Source organism: Andrena cerasifolii, chromosome 4, assembly GCF_050908995.1.
Source record: "Andrena cerasifolii isolate SP2316 chromosome 4, iyAndCera1_principal, whole genome shotgun sequence".
NCBI lineage: Eukaryota > Metazoa > Arthropoda > Insecta > Hymenoptera > Andrenidae > Andrena > Andrena cerasifolii.
In genome coordinates this window covers 16,355,380-16,375,753 of record NC_135121.1, presented here as the reverse complement: position 1 = coordinate 16,375,753, position 20,374 = coordinate 16,355,380, and the positions used below count along the sequence as shown (strand labels likewise).

Sequence of the window (20,374 nt, the reverse complement as noted above, 5' to 3'; positions counted from 1 at the left end):
GCGGGCACGCCTGCCCCTCGTCGTGTTTTCGGGACGTGAAAGTTTCGCCGACAGTGATAAAGAGGAGGATGAATGGACCGTTTTCCCACGGTATCTTCGATGATAAAAGTATATCGCCGCGTATTCGAGGCGTGCTCCTGACGTCGGTTACGCGACCGTGCCCCGTGTTGCTGTCTTGCAGAAGTGACGGGGATCCTCTGGCACCGTTGTTTCCCCATTTCTTCCGCCGAGGACATCACTCGGCGTCGATAGACCGCGAATTCTAGAGGCGTCAGACTCGCTTCGGACAGTCGAAAATATCCCGCGGAGGACACGGGTGATCTTATTCACCTTTCCGAATCCTACGACGTCAGAAATTCTCCCTTGCCTCCTCCGCGACTACTTAAATCCTCCCACGATATTCCCACAAAGAGGTGGCCCATTCTTTCCCGCGGTGATTGATCTTCGTCGATTCGGAAGTGCACGCCGCCAGAGGCAACCTCGCGGATCGGAGGCCTCGTCCTTTCTCACAGGAGCAGCCGTACCTTTCGCAACAGGACGGGGGCACTGGCGGGCACCTTCGCGCGCGGGCCCACACAGACACTCGCGCGCATAGGCGCGTGCGGATCTTGCCACGTGTTTGCCTCGATTGGCGAAGGAGTTAACCACTGGACGGCGTTGTTGGTTGTAGTACACAGAGCATTCAGTAGTATATAAGGGCGACTGTTTCGGTACGGGCACGCATAACCGAGGGAGTCATTCCTTGACACGCGTTGCACGGGACCACGGACGGGGCGACCGCTTCTCCTCCACTTCTTCGGCCGCTGTTCGCAGCCTCGCGATCGCCGCGGCGATCTCTCTAGTTAGTCCGTCAAAGCGGGCCCCGAGGGGTAACTCGACCCTCCCGCCCGAGATCTGTCGGCACCGGCCGCGGAGCCGCCCGTTCTCCTGCGATTTTCCACGCGAGTCTGCCACCCCGTACCGGCCGCTCGGCTCGTACAGTGAACAAACGGCGGGGCAGAGGACACGCTCGTCTTCGGCGGCGCGCCGAACGGAGAGGACACTTCTCGTTGGCCGGGCCTCAGAGAAGCGAACCGCAACTGTGGATCGAACTTTTTGCTGCCGATAACTCCGCGGGTTTAAGGGTCACGTGTCCCGCGTGGACATGCCAGGCTCGGTGGTTTATTGAGTAAAGGTGATATCTGGGGAAGTATTCAGAATGATCGCCACGATGATCGTCGCCGGTGGATCCTGGATCACGCTGATCCTGTCCATGTGCCTGATGACGGTACTCCTGCTGCTGCTGGTGCGACGGGGCAAGTTCCTCTACGCCCTCAGGAAGGTGCCTCACCCTCCCGCGCTCCCTATCATCGGGAACGCTTATCAGCTGTGCTGCAGCCCGGAAGGTAAGTGGAACCATGCCACGTGCCGTCTGTCCCCGCGGGAGGATATCTTCTTGGAATCGGATAGACAGCTCTGCTTCCAAATATATGTGTTTAATATAAGTATTTTCATCGCTTCGATCAGTCCGCCAACTCGATTCGCTGATCTGCCGTTGCGGCTTCTTGATTTCGGCGAAAGTGTCGGTAGTTAGTGTCATTAATATTCCTGCAAATTGAGTTTGAAAAGATTACTATAATTCCATGTGACAGTACGAAGGCGGTTCACTGGGAATTAAATATTAAAACGTAAATCTTTATTGTGTTTAACACTTTGTCGATACTAGTCTCTTTGGAATATGCCACTGCGAGAGCTGAAAGTAATATTCAAATGACAAGTCGGTCGGTGAGTGCAATATTTACAAAATGCAAAGCAGCTTTAGAAAAATCGAATTTCCTAATCGAAGTCGAGCTAATGTCTCCTCGCCTCGACGCGTGTCCTGATGTTTAAATCCTCGCCAGCCGGGAGTTTTGATACACCTACCTGTGTTAAAGACAAATTTCCAAAATGAAATCTTTGCGAAGAAATTTCGTCGTCTCGGTTACAGAAAAATTGACTGTTTGGTTCTGAAATCTTTAATGGAAAAGAAGTGCCACTGTCACTGAAACGTGTTAAATGAATGTTAGATTAAAATTCTGCCGGGATATTTCTTTATTCCTGTATTTTCCGCGATCTTTTTAAAGTGGCCAGAAAAAAGGCTGCGCTTGGCTCGTGGCGCTTGCAAAAATTTCACGGAATATATGCCACGCCAGAGGCGAGATATCGCGCGAGAAGCGCGCGCGTAACCCTGGTATTCACGTGCCTTTATTTTCAAATTGGCACGAGATAGCGATAACCTCGGGAGATTTAAAAAATTCAGAGGAGTGACCGTGCAAGGAGGTGCACCGATATCGAGCACAGGCGGACTCGTGAGCGTGTTTCATTTATATGACAGAATGCGGGGCAGATAAGGCACACTGGTGAAAGTTAGATCGCGATGCGCGATACGCGTACCTGTGCACTCGGCAACCTAACTGTGCATCGAATTAGACACTACCTGCCCAGAAAATCGATATCAAACTCCGACGAAATTGCAGAACAGAGATTCCCTTGCGAAGCGCACTTTTAATATTGACAACGAACAAATTCCATCGCGCCGCAACGAGATTGAAAGTTTGCCGGACGCCTGCGTATACTTGACACTGAACTGCATACAGGGTGTTCACAAACAACAGTGCACTGATTTTGGATCTGACAGGGAATGCAATTTTTAGTAAAAACCTATGAAATATATGTTCGAAAATAATTTATCAAGTTGGCAAAGTTTTATGGATTTTGTTTATTATTAAAGGTGATGATTCAAAATCGTTTTTTTAGCATCTTTCTATTCGCTAGTTACTCTTACTGTCGATTCGTGCCTCAATTCTCCCGAAATATAAGTCAAAAAAATATTAAACTTGGCGACCACCACACTTGGTCAGGCCTGTATTAACCCTTTGACAGTTTACCCCGTGCGAGACACGGGCAGAGCGCCAAGAACCTAACAATTTACTCCGCGCGAGACTCGGGTAGAGTAAAGAAGAGAAGTAAGAAAATAATTTTCTTTTAGAATTTTCATCATCAACAGAAATGTTTCAGAAGAAAAAAATATACATTTTTCGACCCGGGACTTGTAAGTTTATTAAACTGTCAGAGGGTTAAACCTAGATTAAGTCCAGCTGTACTTTCTTAACGTAGTGAAAATTGTATTTACTATCAAATCTCAGAATAGCGTCCATTCATTTTGAGCCGCCCTGTATAAACAGTAATTCTTAATTGAGTTTGAGAGAAGAATATGTTAATATTCATTATTTACGAAGCCGTGTAATTTTCTTATTTATCCGTGTACAGCTAGCACGTTGACTGCCACGCGATTTCCCACATTTTCCATTCCCTCGCATTCATAAACACGACTTCGTCAGAAATAAGAAAATGCCTCGTGATTCAACGATGCGATTTCACTCTAATTACAACGCTCCCAGCAACAGAGTTTAGAATTTTAAAAGGAAGGTATTTATTTATTGTAAGCGTCCTAAAAAAGAAATTGCAAGACCGACGTGGTCGCTAGCAGTGTCAGTCCACGTGCGAGCGAGTCAGGGATAGCATTTGGGTACTCTGGGAGCGCCTCGAGTCTCTCCGTTCTGACCATCGGAGGCGAATAAAGCCGCTGGAGTGCACGCGCGAAAGTATCGATGGGGGGAGAGGAAGGGGCGTGAAAAAAAGAGGATTCATCCACCACGGTCGTACTGAATACTGAAGATAATCGTCACTCGTCAGCCTCTCGATCGTAACGAGGCGAAGAAAGAAGCGGGTCGAGGTCGTTCGCGGCCTGAATAACGCCATGGTGGCTTGTAATTGTATGCAATTATGTGTATCTTTAAAAAAAAAAAAAAAAAACTGAGGTTATCGACGAGGAAAAAAGGGGATGTCGTAAAATACAGATATGTAGATTCGGCACGGACCGTCGCGAGCAAGTGCCGGATAGGTGCGAACGCGAAATACGACCTGCACGTGCACAATAGAATCTACTTTCTAGGAGCTAGATAACTATGGGAAAAGACACGGAGCCGCTAGATTTTGTAAAATATTTAATGCCTCGATCTACAGGGTCTCGTCGAGTTGGCGGTGTTGCCTGGAAAGGGGATGACACGATTTCTGTATTATATTCTTATCAAAACTTTCGTTCACGGTGCGCCCTTCGGAAATGATTAAAGACCACGAAGGGTTAACATCTTGAAAGAGATAATTGAAGAGGTATAGATGCCTACTAGTCCAAGGAACGATAAGTGTGACGAAGAATGTTTAGTGGGGCCAGCTTTAGAGACCTTAGGAGAAGAAGAACAAAGGGTTCGCAGATTAACGACCTCGAAGAAAACTCCACGTGGTAGCTAGCCTTCGCGCTAAGGATTCGCCAGGTGAGCGGAAGCGACGCGAACGCTGATGATCTGGGCACCATAGACGCCGTTAAAAATGAGCCCCTGAAAGGGAGTTGCAAGATAGGTGGACCAGTCGAGGACCACGGAGGATCCACCGAGGAGCGTCTCATTGAGCTTCAGGCTCTTCAAGACAATGTCTATCCGTTCTTTGCTACTCGACAGCGTCGCGTTGCAAGCTTGCACGTTGCCGTTCCTACCGGTCAACGGCCGGTCACTATGCAGCCACTTGTTTGCTAGAGTCGCGACACTAGTCGCTCTTCTGCTTCCCTCCTCGGTTCATGCTCGCTCCGCGTGGTCGGCGTCTTCCTTTGCTCGGCGAGCAACTCGCGTGGCCGCGAAAGGGACCTAAGGATATGGTAATAGCGACGATTGGCCGTCGCGATAACTGCAAAATGCCTACTTTTGTCCGGCCTCACTCGGGTCGATGACCATCGCCAATCACAGCGCGGACATTGAAGGTGCTGCCGAAGTGCAAGGATTCTATTCGAACTGAACGACACTCGCGGGGCCCTCGTGAATCCCTCCTTTGTTGCGCGCTCCTCTACGGGTCTCTCTTCTTCGGGGCTCTAGCTAAATTCCACTGGAGTGCCTTGATACTGGGAAGAATGCCTCCTCGGGCATCTGTATCAGATGAATTAAGGTTTCGCGTACACCAAGACGGTCTGAGGGAATTAATTTCTGCTTCTTAGGATTTTCCTCGCAGGTCGAGTCCTGGAAATGTAGTCCAAAAGTGGGACAGGGAAATCTGAGTAATTGGCGAAGTCACGCGTTGAATTTCTTGTGGTGGGACCTAAAGGCACTGGTAGATACAGCAGTGATGAAAAGAGAGTTTAAAGTGGGAACGGTAACGAAAATAAGATAGTTATAATATTAGTAATAGTTCGTTTTTTTCGTTTTACGAAATCTACGTAGCGTTAAGGGGAGTCCTTCTTTCGGCTAAAAACATAGCAAAATTGGGGATTTTTTTTTTAAGAAACTAGCGATTTGATTCGTCTGAAATTTGGACCGTGTTTTGATGCATCTTTGTGGAAGCAATGTTTTTATTTATTAATTTTTAATAACAAATGTAGGAGTTGTACATGATGGTGTGCATGGTATTTATCTTCCTGGTAATCCAAAACAGAAAAATAAAACGGCGGTTCACTGTATACATACGTAGCCATAATTTGATGAGCCAGAATAAAATAGAAAAAATTGTTGAAGAGGGTCTGAAACTTCAGCTTCTGCTATAAAATTTTTAGGCAATTTTCATATGTAGTCAGAGAAGTATATAACTTATCGGTATCCTGGTTCATCAAAGTATAAAGTAATGTTTGTTGGACGTACAGGCCAAATTTGAAGGTAATCGGTTCAGTGGTTACAGAAGTATCGTGCACACCAGCGGACAACGACGGCGCGATGGTCGATCATGCTTAATAACTCCTATATTTATGATTGAAAATTAATGAAAAAAAAACTACAACTTCTTCAAAGATGCATAAAAACATGGTCCAAATTTCAGATTATTCGCATCGCTAGATTTAAAAAAAAAAATCTAAAATTTCGCTACGATTTTACCCCAAAGAATAGGATTCCCCCCTTAAGTGACGAATAGACGAGGTTCAGCATTTCTGCTGTTTTGCAACCTAAAACTATTTCAAGGAAATAAATTGAAGGTAGAGGATCGACAGACGAGTCTAGGTCCAGAAGACAAGAAGGCTGGGAATGTTGAGGAAAGTGTGCGAAAATAAAGGAGCGGGAGCAAGTTTGAAAGCAGTGATAGAAGACAAAGAACGAATTTCCAAGAGGAGAGAGTTATGGTAGAAGGAGAATAGATTATATTTGACAGAGAAGAGGAGATAATTGAAGAGTCCTTGAAGAAAACACTGTACTGCGAAAATTAAAAAAAAATGTTATCGGAAAATATTCTACGCGCCAGTGGCGATACTACAGTATACAAAGAATATCATTTTTGACACTTACCCACAGTGTTATCTACAAGGACTCTTTAGTTCCATTAGAAAGAATTACGTCTTAAAACTTATACAGTATATTAATAAATTTACGACAGTTTTGTTTTGTTCTTCTTTGCGCGCGTACGCTTGGCGCGCATTTTGGTACCTTTTTTAAAAAAAGGTAATTTCGTGGAGATACAGTATATACAGTAATACCAGCATAGCACTTAAAACCTTTATAGTATTAAGTTAATTACGTAGACATATAAAAATATGAGTTTTAAATTTTCTTTTGGCCACCACTGTAGCATCCCTTGGCCAGGAGGATAAGACAAGGAGAATAATCCTAGTAGGATCTTGAGTTTTGAACTGTTATTCTCTTTTTTATCAGCAATCAGTGATTAAGGTCATATAAATACTAGCTTTACTACTCAGCTTCATCCGAAACTTACATTCTGATTTTATAAAAAAAAAATATTATTTTTTTGTTGTGAAAATAGTTACATTCATCTGGATTGCCTAGGCATAATAGGCTGGGGCACATTTCCAGACCCCAGACTTTACCGTTGGAAAGTATTTAGACGACGGACAAACACAAACACTTTCTGCTTTATATATTAAGATAAGGCTCTTACTTTAGAAACGAAGCTTCTCTTTAAATGAAGTTAAAATGAATATTTATTCCAACGCCAAAAAGCGGCTATCTTCCAAGAGGAACTACGTCTTAAACATAAACTCTCGAGGAGACTCTTTGGACCTAAAGATGCTACGCAACTTTGACAGAGTCACGTTGATGCTAAAGTTACTAATACTTAAAGGAACACCGCGTGCAAAAATCTGCAATAACCTTTGCAACGTAACTTCTGCCCATTCATCGAGGTGAATGACCATGAGCAGCAGATAGACGAGAAATCCTTGTCCCGACGCGATAGGTGGGAGCCTATCTGCGCTATACATATGTACTTTCGATCGTTATCCTCTTCGAGTGCTTTTATTAATCCCAGAGACTTGTGGCAATTACGTCAAAGACACTTCTGATCAATCGACAATTAATTAAACGATATTTCCTGTACCACTAATGTTTTTACTGTTTCCATTAATGCCGGACTTCGGTGTACACTTTTCAAATAGAAAAAATAAACCTGCTGAACTTCAAATTAATATGCTCAGTTTTGTACGCGACGTAATATTACGTTCACTCCGAGGTGGGAAATTTTTTATCTCCATTGCTCGTAAGTTGGATATTATGCATCTGGTATTAATGCATTTTTCCTTGCCTCAGATTTTTACGAAATTGAAATCTTCTTCGAACGAATTCGAAATTCCAAACGGCTAAGAGGGAATAAACAATTCAGGGCTCGCGCGTCCTGTGCAATTTTATAAAAAATCAGAGAGTTTCAACGTGTAGAAATCACTTGCAGCGAGTATTAGTTTCGTTCTCCGCAAAGTGTGGCGCAGAAGGCGTATATCCAATACCGCAGCGAACGAGTTAAATAATTTTTAAAAGATTTCAAATTTCGAAACAGCTGAAAGAGTATTAAATATTTGTTCTTTAAGTATTATTATAATTATGCGAGACTTCTTCGGAAAACTTAGGTATCTTCAGGAATTTATAAAGACTAAACACTAAAACTATACACATTCATTGGCTTTTGAACAATACCTGCAAATTGTTTCTAGTTCGCATAAATAATACGGTTTCAAAATTATCGTATTGAAAAGGTACCTGCGTACCGATAAAAAAATTCTTCAGCTGGCAGAAGTAACCGCGGACCGCCAATTGTTCGATGCGAAGTAGGGTAAAGGACCCAATTATTGACACCTAATCAATTACTGTCACCTTAAGCTAAAAATAACGAATAAATAAACGTTGTCATACACAAAAATAATTATGTAATTCAACCTGTAATCTATACTATAGATTATATACTATAGTTTATTTATTCGTTATTTTAAGTAAAATAGCTTAAGGTGACAGTAATTTTGATTAGGTGTCAGTAATTAGGTCCTTTACCCTACGAGTCTGATTCTGGTTGGAACTAGAACAAAGTGAAAATTGCAAAACTATTTCTCCCTTTCTTACTACTAACGCAAACCCTATCGTAGATACTGTTCTAGTTCCAGTTCGCGCAATAGAGAAATCTAAAATAGAAGATTTTAAGATAGTCAGACGATACAAATTTTAAAGTTGAAAAATAAAACTAAAATAAGCACCACTAATCTAGATTCGCTTTCATTCTTTTACAAATACGTTAAAAAGAACGTGGTTCTTTCACGGAAGACGACTGCCTAGTCCCCTTAAGGTTTAAACGAATCTAGCTTCCGCCCTCGCCGGTCAAGTCCACCATTCTCTGGCTTCCTGAATCAGAAGGGCGCGATTCGCTGTGTTGCAGAGGCCTTCAAGAAGATGATCAAATGGGGGAAGGAGCTTGGTGACATGTACCTGATCTGGGTGGGCATGCGCCCGTTCATCTTCCTCTACAAGGCGGAAGCGATAAAGCCGCTGCTGAGCAGCAGCATCCACATCGACAAAAGCTTGGAGTACCAGTACCTGCAACCTTGGCTCGGTACCGGCTTGGTGACTAGCACCGGTGAGTATCGCCGAGCGTCAGCCAGCCGCGCAACATTGTCGCCTCATTGATCACCGCGATCACGGTACACATTCCGTACAAGTCGTTGTTTGAAATTTACGATCTTATTTTCGTAGCCGTTTACCCACGTAGCGATGAATTTCCACCGATGCCGCGCGAATGACAAATCGTTCTCCATCGACTGCGTTGCATACATGATCCCCCGTACCTCCGATGCCCTCCCCGGTGCACCGGCGTCGACTAGAACGCTCGGCCGCTATTAATGCGATAAAAAGTTTTATCCGTCGGATCCTCGGGGCGTAAATTTAGGCGAATCGGGGGTGGAGGGGGGGGGGCCCGGGAATAGCCACCGCGATCGATGGCGATGGGGACCGAAGGAATGTTAAGCAGCCCAGATCGAATTGGCCTGATCTACTTGGCCGGCTATTAATTTCTGGAGGCTATTCTTAGCCATCCCAAGGAATGTCTTTCGCTGGAATTTCGGCAGAACGCCAGAGCAGCGGACGGTTTGCAAAAATTTCTATGACGGACGAGGCTTCGGTCAGGTGTCCTCCCGATGACGTCGATGGAAATAATTGCCGGTTCCCCTTGCCTCTTCTCTTGACCGAGCCGCGCCGCGGGCGAGCTCCTAGCTGTCCGGCACACGAAATGGGATTTTAGTAATGGAACTAATCGCGGCTAGTAGAACGAGGCGGGAAGAAGCGGATCGGTCTTTCATTAAGACCTCGCGATTCCTCCGCGCACAGGATTCATTACTTTTTGCATTGTTTTAACGTTTCGAGAAAAGTTTAATTTAAAAAATTGACCTATAAATTTGAACGGGTTTCTCTCAATACGATGTTTCTTGAAGTGGTTATCATGATATTTCGAGAACCAATCACCCGATCTATAAAGCGGCGATAAAGAATTTGCGAGAAACATTATTTTTGTCGAAATTTATCCCCACCACCCACTTTTTCCACAATTCATTATCACCGTATTGTAGGATATCGAAGCCATACAAATTTGAATTGTACCTTTTTCTTCTATATCCTTTACGGTTTCGCAGATATTCACGACAATATGAAAACTCAGAATTTCTTTGAGGGGGTGTTTTCACTCTTAGGGCCGTTTTTGGGCCGCTTAAAAAGTGCTTACGTTATTAGCATCCCTCGAGCTACATTTCTGCAATGTTTTAGATATTTTTTAATTTTCCAGTTGCCTAACTTCCCTTGCAAATAAACACTTCTATACTTCTCGATATCTTTTAACGTTTATCGTACAGTTACCATATTGATCGTGCATACTTTTCGATTGCACATGAAATTGTGAAGGATGTATGAGTCTCACCCCGTACCCACAGAGTAAAATCAAATTTGTATGAACTATTCTCATGATTTCGATATCGAACATTCATAACTCCGCAGTTCGAGATTATTATAAACAATTCAAAGGGAATGCAATCGCATCAGAATTTCTTTCAGCTTCGTGCAGGTCTAAAAACAGATCTGTACTATTATGTAAATACAGAGCCGATTTTTATGTTCGCGCAAAACTCAAAACCTATTGAATCAATCTTCCTGAAATTTTAACACGTTATTCCTGGATACTCTAGGCCGGACATAGGCTACGCAGCATGTCTCAAAAACGCGTTATTAACATGGAACGAAGAGTATAAATCTCCCAAAGGAGAGAATGCAGGAGATAATCATTTCCGAAATATCATGAGTAAATTACCCTTTTCTTCAAAATACTTAATTCCCTCAAAATATATTAATTCTAATACGCGTGAAGCAGTCACGCTAATATTTCGGGCGAAGCCGGTAGGGGGACGCTAGTTCTCTACAGAGTTGGGAAAATGTAATCTAATTACAAATTAGAAAGTACGATTAAACTGTAATCGTGCAATTGATTACACATTATTTTCAGTGATCTTTCATTTGGATAGTTGCCAAAAGCAAATGGTCAACTACCTGAATTAACAATTACAGAGAATAATGTGTAATTAATTGCGCGATTACAGTTTAATCGTAGTTTGTAATTTTTAATTAGATTACATTTCGCCCAACTCTGGTTCTCTATAATAATGAAAATGTAGAAATTTACACGACCGAATCGAATCTCGCGTGTTGTTGCAGGCCAGAAATGGCACGCCCGGCGGAAATTACTGACGCCGACGTTTCACAGCGGTCTTCTGGAGGTGTACCTCAAGACAGCGATCAGAGAAGGCAATATATTCATCAGCTGCCTCGGGAAGCACGCCGGGCAATCCGCGTTCGACATTGTCCCATACGCGAAACGAGCGACGCTGGACATAATATGCAGTAAGTGAGCCCGATAGTTCCAGCTAATCCTAATATTCCCAGCATCTCGAAAATCCCCAGCTTCTCTCGCTATTAGCCTGAGCGTAACTCATCCAGCGCACCCGGAGTACAGCGGAGCCTCCACTATCCGAATTAATATGGAGACGTGAAAATTCAGAAAATTATGCAACTCGGTGCAGAAATATAAAACGTATTATTATTGTTATTATTATTATCATCACAATTCAGAAACCTATCCTAAATAGATTTATAGTAATCACGTATCAAAAGTGGTTTTCAAAAGAAGCAGGTGAGATGTGGTCTCTAACTACGTCTGCTGAATTTCTGAAGCTGTATTACTCAATTTCGTGCACAAATTTTTACTTTAAATAATTCCTTGCTCATCTCTGGCTTGGTGGCAAGCAGAGTAGTCGATGGTTAAGGCAAATCTGTTTTTTTTTTGCTGGCGCCATAGCGCAGTTTTGGGGGTGGAATCACTCCTTGAAAAAAATGCAGAATTTTCTCTTTCGTGGAATATCTCGATATCGAAAAGAAGCACAAGCAAAAGTTTCATCTAGTCTTTATATCTACTGGACTGCGTGAAAATAATTATTTAAAAATCCATACTATTCGAGTTAACCCCACCACTAATCCTTGATATTCCAGAGTTGCTTTTAAATAAAAGGGAAGGGAGGTTTTGAAATTGCGGATATTCCAAGCTCAGGCTCCTAACGAGATATTTGCAATACTTTGCAACAGGTATTATTCACTCCGGCACGTGTGAATGTAATCATTATTCTTATTCCCTAATCATCGAGATTTATCCTGTTTTTTTTTTTTTCTAATAGTGCGCAGCGTTCTTGAGAACATTCATACGGCAAACTATAGCCTGCACGATCGAGTGATTTAATGACACTGATTATCATACATGCGATTAAGCGCGGCGGTTTACCACGGATGATTAAAGAATTTAGTATTTCAACGTTGCAGGCGAGAGGTTGAATGGCAATTAATCGGGAGGCCTCGCTTCCTAATAATCAACCGTGTCGCGTTCTCTTCGACTTGGTTCTCGAATCCTTTCTGGGACTCAGGTCGACCATAATGATAGTTCTGTTAGAGTTCGAGGACCTCGCCGAATCTTGCTTCCTCCTCGCTATTTTCTTCTTTTTTATCCGCCGACAGTTTTTGCTCTGGCAGAACGCACCGTATTCGCGATCGGATTTCTTTCTTGCGCGGCATACGCGACACCTGAAAAACAACGCCATGTAGTCTTAGGAGGAGCAGGTTGCTAGACAGTTTTTATACAAATTTGGATAAGAATTTTTAAACCCCCTCGTTTTCTCCTCTTTGTTTTTAGTTCTAATTTTCTAATTTTTCGCGTAAATCAGAAACAGCCTTTGGCACGTACGTTTGCATAAGAAATTAGTATAAAGAATCGTCAACCAATCAGCAATGACACTAGATAAATTTTTAATACGGTGATATGGAAGTTCAATTAAACGATAGTGAATTTGTATTTCTATAAAATCTTCTCCCTACTTTAGATTCATTAAGTTTCACCGTCGAGTATTGCAACACCCTGTGTACTGTATAGTGGCTTTGGTTTCTCAAACCACCCCTTTGCATCACCTCGATAAATAATTACCATGATTTTCCTCCGCACAATTTTGAATGTACTCTTGAATTGACAGACAGGTATCCAAACTTTCGTTTCTTCGACAACTTCAATCTTCGTTTCTTTTTCGGTCTTGACAATTCGATTATACGTTGAGTAGCTGCGAGACACATACCGTTTGTTGATTACTCGACTACAATTTTTTTTTTCTTCTAATTATCATTCTTTGTAAGAGTCGTTGAAACAGTGAATTGACTCTCTCCTCGTTCGATCGCGTTGGCTCGTTTTAAAGTCAGCAAATATTATTAACCCTTTAGTTAATTAACACTTTAACGTTTCCTCGCAACATTAATTGAACAGCTGTTTTAAGGGTTGCATACCTTTGCCAGGTTGGGAAATAGGGTTCTTCTTATGACTTTTGTTTTCATATAAAAAAACATTGTATTTATAAATCAAAACGTACACCTTTTTGTGTATAAATTCAGCTGGATTCTGTTAAAAAATAATTGATGCCATAGCAGCCACAAGGGGTGAAAATGTCTCAGATATTACCGGACCGATTTGAATAAACTTTTGCACGAATATTCTTAGGACTATAATCTAATACCTGCCGAAGCCGATTTATGGATTAGTGTATGGTTTCTTTTATTAACAAAAGAAGATGAAAACTTAGATCGAAAGTCACATGCTTGACTTTGAGTAGCTGCCATTTTTCAGAAAGGAGATTCTTTTCAAAATCGGCTTCGACAAATGCGAGATTATAGTTTTAAGAACATTCGTGCAAAATTTTATTCACATCGGCCCAGTAATTTCTGAGACATGTTTGGTGCGCGTATGAAGAGGTGTGCTATGACATCATTTCTTAAGATTTTTTTTAAGAGAATACAGCTTAACTTATACACAAAAAGGTGTTTCTCTTGATTTTTAAATATATCGTTTTTTTATATGAAAAAAATTATAAAAATAACCCTGCTTTCCGAGCTGCCAAAGGTATGCAAATTTTTAAGTAGAGGATTTTAATTTGTCGACAATAAATTATTATCGTCGAATTGGATTTATTTGATAAAACAAAGTACAAACCGACTGCTGTCAGAGCGCTAGGGGAAACGTATCCAGCGTCCTTAGTGGTTCTCTGATGGATCGTCCGAGGCTTCGAAAGCTCGATGATACGTTGCGATGCCTCTGGGATCTGCGATGCAATCTGACGCGGTTGCAACAACTTCCGCCCGCCCGATCGAACACGCGGTTGAGCCAACTGGTTGGTACGTTCGGTTATTTCGTAAAGAAGAGCCGACACTTTCACCTAACACAAAGTGATACATTTAAGTGAACGACTTATTTTTGCACAATTCAACGGTATAAAGTAGAGTTCTTGGTCGCGTGTACGTACACTACTCCTCAAAAGTATCTGATCACTTGCTACATGTGCATACAGTGGGTAAAAGTAGTATTCGCGCATCCCATTTTTCGACATAATTGCTTATAAAACACAAATTCTTCTTTTATAAAAAAAGAAATTCTTCTGTTATAAAAAAGAAATTCTGTTATAAAAAAGAAATTCTGTTATAAAAAAGAAATTTTTCTTTTATAGAAAAGAAATTCTTCTTTTATTACTAGGAGATTCTTCTTTTTTTACTAAGAAATTCTTCTTTTTTTATTACAGAATTCTTCTTTTTCTAAGAAATCCTTCTTTTTTACTAAGAAATTTATTTTTTGCTACGAAATTCTTCTTTTTTCTAAGAAATTCTTCTTTTTACTAAGAAATTCTTCTTTTTTTATTACAGAATTCTTCTTTTTCTAAGAAATTCTTCTTTTTTACTAAGCAATTCTTTTTTGCTAAGAAATTCTTCTTTTTTACTAAGAAATTCTTTTTTGCAAAGGAATTCTTCTTTTTTTTACTAAGAAATTCTTTTTTGCTAAGGAATTCTTCTTTTTTCTAAGAAATTCTTCTCTTTACTAAGAAATTTTTACTTTTTTACACAAATGAAGAGAGCGATAAAGAAGGAGGTCGTCTCTTCAAAATAATATTTTTCTAGATTTTGAAGCATTCGCAGCTGTAATTTAAAAAAAAAATCAAACACTCGAGAATATTTATTTTTAAAAGAAAAAACGCAAATAAGCAACTCAAAGGAATTAAAGAATTACATAGACCGAAGAACAATAGAAATTATTATATTTTTACACACTTCTACGTAATTTCTCCGTTTGGAGATCTAGGAAAAAATTCAAATATCTTATCTGCCAATTAAATTGTGCAATCGAGATTCTACTGTCATTTACCGCGCAGATTCTTTAGAAAGAAAATTATGATCGTACGTGGCTAGGTTCCAAAAACTCATCCTCGTAACCTTTAGGTGTCATCGAGCTTCCCCCTTTCGAGTTCAGTGATTTCGGTTTGGGCGCCGGTTTCAAGAAGGTGATCTGCTTACGAGGGGGCACCGAGACCAACCGATCCTTCTGCCGATTTTCCGGCGATTTGCTTAAATCAAGTTTGCTCGAGCTGGTCTCCCCAAAAATCTTCAACGAATCGTCCGATTTCCAATATCGAGTACTCAGAAACGTAGCCATGTGGCGCTGACGATTTTATCACTTAACAAATTTTGCAAGTCATAAACAGACTAATTTTCTTCTCTTTATTTATTTTTTTGGTTATTTCGTAACTTCTCCCATCGTGCACGGAGCTCTTATTGGACTTGGAAAATCGAAGATTTCCCAATGCCTCCTTGGACCACGCTCGAACTGTAATTTCAAACCGTTAATAAATATTGCACGGCGGTGCAACGGAAGGGGTGATTCTTCGTGGAATCATGAATTTTCACTCTGAATAATACAGCTTCAGAAATTCAGCAGATGTAGTTAGAGACCAAATCTCACCTGCTTCTTTTGAAAAACACTTTCGACACGTGATTACTATAAATTTATTTAGGATAGGTTTCTGACTTGTAATAATAATAATAACAACAATAATACGTCTTTATTGCACCATCAGTTTAGTTACACTAATGCACAGTTTTAAAATCTCACGAAATAAGTTCCCTAAACACTTAAGTGACTTCGGTTATTATTTATAATACCTGGTATGTACAGGCTGTCAAAAAAGTGATGGCCACTGCTTTCAAGGGTGGGTAAAAAAAAAATTGCCGCGAAATTGTTTGTAACATTGAAAGTTAATGGCAATATTTTTTTTTGAAAAATGGTTTTACCAAATACACGAATCCAAGCCAAAATTTTATTAATGTTCTTTCAGAAGTGGTGCGTCTGCGACATATGGTACCTTTTAAACTTTCTCTCCCTTCAGCGAGCAGAATATGTTGACTTAAAAAAAATCAACTTAAAATTAAATTTCAAAGTTATAAAGCATTTTGGTTTTGCATATCTCCATCGACCCTGAGGGGTAGATTCGCCCCTGAAAACAGTGACCATCACTTTTTCAACACCCTCTGTAACTTTCTATCAAAATGTTACAAGCGAAGGCAGCAATTCTATTCATCGATTCCTTCGCAAAAAATTCGCACCCCTCGCTTTAATGTTACAGCCAGTTCCATGGGCTGCAAGATTAACGCGCAAACGAATTTCAAGAACGAATACGTGCAAGCTGTAAACACGTAAGTCCACCTTAAAGCCTGCTTTTTGGAGCGCTTCTATTATCTCGAATTTTATTAATCAGAAGGCACTCTGGGTACAATGCAAAATATTTTTCATCCCCTTTAGATTAGCATCCATTTCGCAAAGAAGGTTCCTGAACGTCTGGATATCCTTCGACCCGATCTTCAAGCTAACTTCGTGGGGGAGAAAGCACGATCACGCGCTGCGCGTTACCCATGGATTTGTTAACAAAGTAAATCCATTGATTTCTCTCTGGGTTTTATTAAAAAAAATGCAACGCACAAGCAGCATCGTCGTTACTTTTATTTTTAACGGTAGATAATCGCGGAGAGGAAAGCGGAGTGGAGAGCCAACCAGGATGAAAATATCAACGAACGACCGAGTAAATATCACGCTTTGTTGGATTTGCTGTTAGAAATGTCCCAGGATGGCAAGGTGCTCACTGACGATGATATCCGCGACGAAGTGAACACGTTCATGTTCGCCGGTCACGATACCACGGCGACCAGTGTTTCCTGGATCCTGTATGCGCTTGGACGACACCCTCAATATCAGGTACTGCAAGCATCCGCCCTATTGAACTTATACGCAGGGCCAGCTTTAAGGGGGGGACAGGCAAGGCGGCCCGGGGCGCCAAAGAGTGACCCAAGAAATAGCCCATTTTTCGGTCCCACGATTTTGGAACTGAATTTTCAAGTTGAGGGAAAAAAGGGAATATTTTTAAATTTCGGTTTTAAATTTGTAATTAAACTGGCACTATAAAATGGGGTAAGAAAAGCAAGAGGAGTATATTTTTCTTTACCATCACCCCCCTCCCCTGGAAAAAAGTCTCCGGACGCCCTTAAACCTGCCTAACCCGGTACCAGGTACGGGTGGGTCGAATGAATCGAAAGATGAACGGGTAACGGGCGGGTTGACCCGGGATGTAACATTATTTTATGGTCAAACCCGCTCGTTACCCGATGCAGATCCCTCGGGTAGCACGCCTCGTGTTTCGAATATATACCGACACTAATGAAAATTTAAATTTTTACAGTTTTTATTAAACCTTCGGGAGAGTACTGGGTGGGCGAGGTTTTGCTGATTAAAACGAGTCCATACACGACCCCATTTGGAGCATTTTTAATTATACGCAGTGTCAAATTCTTTTAAGGAACCCAAAACTGGCCCAAATTACGTGGAATTCAAAATCATCCGAATGCCATCGAGTTTGGACTCGTTTTCCTCAGGAAAACGTTCTCGTGAAAGATGGAAATCCCTCGAAGCATCCCACGAAGCACTGCTTATATCCTAAAAATTTAATTTTACTGCATCATACAGGAATGCAATTTCCTAATTATATATACACTAGCTTTACTACTCGGCTTCGCCCGAAATTTAGGTTTCGATTTTATAAACAAACGCTTTTTTTTAGCTTTCTTTTTGGTGAAAATACTCACATTCATCTGGATTAGTCGAGCATAATCAGCTGAGGCACATTTCGTAGTCCCAGAGTTTATCGTTGAAAAGCTTTTAGGCGACAGACAAACGCACAAACATATAGAAGCTTTCTGCTTTATACATTAAGATATTCCTTCGTTACGCTGCTAGGTATAAAAGAGAACTTAACATTCTAATTATATTTCCTCGATTTTTCATTACAGGAAAAGATTCTCGAAGAGTACAACGAGATTGTGGGAACAAAGGAGTTGTCGTTGGATGTACTGAGCAAACTGACCTGGCTGGAAGCTTGCATAAAAGAATCTTGGAGAGTGTACCCAGTGGCCCCGCTTATTGCCAGACAAATTTATAATCCTATTACGATATGTAAGTACCGGTAAATTCTCCGCGCAAACATCTATGGAAAAGAATTGCTAACTCCTAACCAACCTACGCGCCACTGTTAGGGAGACCGGGGCAAAGTTGGACGGAAAAGGTTTGAAGTCGAATAAAATTTTTCCCCATGTATGGGGTTAAGTGAACTCCTATCTGGGGTAAAGTGAGGTGCAACAAAATTAGAACTTTAATTAAGGATATAGGTAAATATTAACCCCTTGCGCTGGAATGACGTGTGTAGCACCGCAGCTTCTGGCTTTTTTGCACCGTGGTTGTCAACAACTGTGGCAGATTTTTCATTTTTTTGAGGTTAGATTCTGTTCCATCACGCCGCGTGGTTTCCCAGCTAGCTGACAGGTTAGGTTATTGCGCACAACACTCGCGCATCTTTTCTTTGCACCTCAGTTTACCCCGGTCACTTTGCCCCGAATGTGTACTCAATGGAAAATGAATTATTTAATAATGTTAGGATTAATGTTTTCTCAAACGCGAGTACATGTATGTTTATAAGCGTGTTATAAACACGCAGAAAAAATTTGGAGTTAAAATAACACATTTAAGACTCATCTATCCAAAAAGCTAAATTGAAAAAAAAAAAACAATTGGAAGTCTCTAAAACTTAATAAATTAAGAAAGCTCATTTTACCCCGAGGTTCACTTTGCCCCGGTCTCCCCTAAATCTTTTTCTAACAAAGAATTAAGTACTGGATCTGTATTTTTTTTTTTTAGTGGGACATGATATTCCAGTAGGGTCAACAGTCCTCATCAATTCGTTTCTTCTTCACCGTGACCCTAGACACTTTTCGGAACCAGATACGTATCGGCCAGAGCGGTTCCTTCCTGACGCGCAGAAGTACCCCTCTTACGCGTTCGTCCCTTTCAGCGCAGGCTCTCGAAACTGCATCGGATGGAAATACGCTACGATGATAGTGAAAGTCCTGATTCTTCTCGTATTGAAAAACTTTCACGTAGAGTCTTTACATACCGAAGATCAGCTCCGTTTCATTAGCGAACTGGTGCTGCACAATGCTGACGGGCTTCGGTTGAAGATCACCCCGCGGGTGCAGGGGACTTGCGCATGATTCTTTTCGAAACGCTTCTAACCGAGTCGAGCGGAACAGAGATGTATTCTCGAACAGGTTTACATAATGGTTTGAACATTTTATCTGTCAATTAATTCGCGACCAAAGCAGTCTAATTCGTTTCTGTGTAATACGCAAGGTCAGAGATATCCTACTTTGTGATAGCGGCAATGACATTCGTTCGACACTTCTCTTAGGTTTATTGATCATATTCATTTAAAGTAACATAATTATTTAAGATAAGTAGACTAACAGATTCGTGTTAACTAAACGCATCGTTTCGCACAGATTATGCGCGAAGAATCACTACCTTCTAACCATGTCATAGATTTTTCTGTTTTCTTACTCAACGTTTACTGTACTTCATAATTGCTTTTTTCTTTCGCATGATACATGCTATATTTGTTTTGAAGATTGAGAAATGTGGTGATACTTAGGAACTTCTCTAAGAGCTTTATACTTTTTTTTTATGCCATCGCCTCTTCTCGGAACAGAGATATTGAATTGGCGAAGCCATGTCCATGTTAAAGGTAGTAAACATTTATCTATTCTACAAGCGGCTCGTTCAATTCTGCGCTGTTTAGGCAAGAACCTATGGTACAGTTTAAAATATCGTAGAAACGTTCACGAAACGGAAAACTCTCCCATTCATCCCCCAATCGAAATTGAACGAGTCGGTTGTACATTGTACATAAATATTAAGAGATCGCTACAATTTTCAATAATTACCATGTCATCGACGTACCTTTAGTCCGGTTTCAATGTTCTTGAAACATTATTGACACTGAGCTAGTCTAACTTTGCCTTTGTTTAAAACTTTGTATTAAACATTTATTTGTTATATCGAAAGCATATCAATTGTTACATAAATATTTTTTCATAAAGCAATTGTAAAATTCTTCGCTACGTACTCTACATCTGAGATGTAGAGGAATAAAAGTATAATTGTAATGTTGTGATATTTTATAACATCTGTAGCTAGTAAAACGTGTAAATATAATATAATATTATTTGTATTAATAAAATGTTGTGCAAGTAATAATGCTCGGTTTTATTTCTTTATTTCTAGTAATTAA

At 41.0% G+C, this 20,374-nt stretch overlaps 2 protein-coding genes across 2 annotated transcripts; one reads left to right on the top strand and one right to left on the bottom strand.

Annotated features, from left to right (window-relative positions):
* Positions 1 to 551: 551 nt before the first annotated feature.
* LOC143368187 (cytochrome P450 4c3) lies at positions 552 to 20,340 on the top strand. The gene is made up of 8 exons (XM_076810631.1): positions 552 to 1,385; positions 8,701 to 8,898; positions 11,016 to 11,201; positions 16,331 to 16,400; positions 16,507 to 16,633; positions 16,720 to 16,956; positions 18,045 to 18,207; positions 18,946 to 20,340. Exons 1-8 carry the CDS (start codon positions 1,199 to 1,201, stop codon positions 19,296 to 19,298), a joined length of 1,521 nt encoding a protein of 506 aa, XP_076666746.1. The 5' UTR covers positions 552 to 1,198; the 3' UTR covers positions 19,299 to 20,340.
* LOC143367956 (uncharacterized) lies at positions 11,945 to 15,363 on the bottom strand. Its single transcript, XM_076810232.1, has 4 exons — positions 15,112 to 15,363; positions 13,876 to 14,098; positions 12,826 to 12,955; positions 11,945 to 12,428 (listed from the first exon to the last, which is right to left on the bottom strand). Exons 1-4 carry the CDS (start codon positions 15,361 to 15,363, stop codon positions 12,218 to 12,220), a joined length of 816 nt encoding a protein of 271 aa, XP_076666347.1. The 3' UTR covers positions 11,945 to 12,217.
* Positions 20,341 to 20,374: the final 34 nt, after the last annotated feature.

Excerpts from the sequence above, each read along its gene's own strand:
- LOC143368187 (XM_076810631.1), top strand. The coding sequence starts at position 1,199 with ATGATCGCCACGATGATCGTCGCCGGTGGATCCTGGATCACGCTGATC. Across the intron at positions 16,634-16,719 it reads CCCATGGATTTGTTAACAAA|ATAATCGCGGAGAGGAAAGC; the intron begins GTAAATCCATTG and ends TTTTAACGGTAG. Across the intron at positions 16,957-18,044 it reads GACGACACCCTCAATATCAG|GAAAAGATTCTCGAAGAGTA; the intron begins GTACTGCAAGCA and ends TTTTCATTACAG.
- LOC143367956 (XM_076810232.1), bottom strand. The coding sequence starts at position 15,363 with ATGGCTACGTTTCTGAGTACTCGATATTGGAAATCGGACGATTCGTTG. Across the intron at positions 12,956-13,875 it reads TAGCGCTCTGACAGCAGTCG|CTACTCAACGTATAATCGAA; the intron begins GTTTGTACTTTG and ends TGTGTCTCGCAG. Across the intron at positions 12,429-12,825 it reads TTGTGCGGAGGAAAATCATG|GTGTCGCGTATGCCGCGCAA; the intron begins GTAATTATTTAT and ends GTTGTTTTTCAG.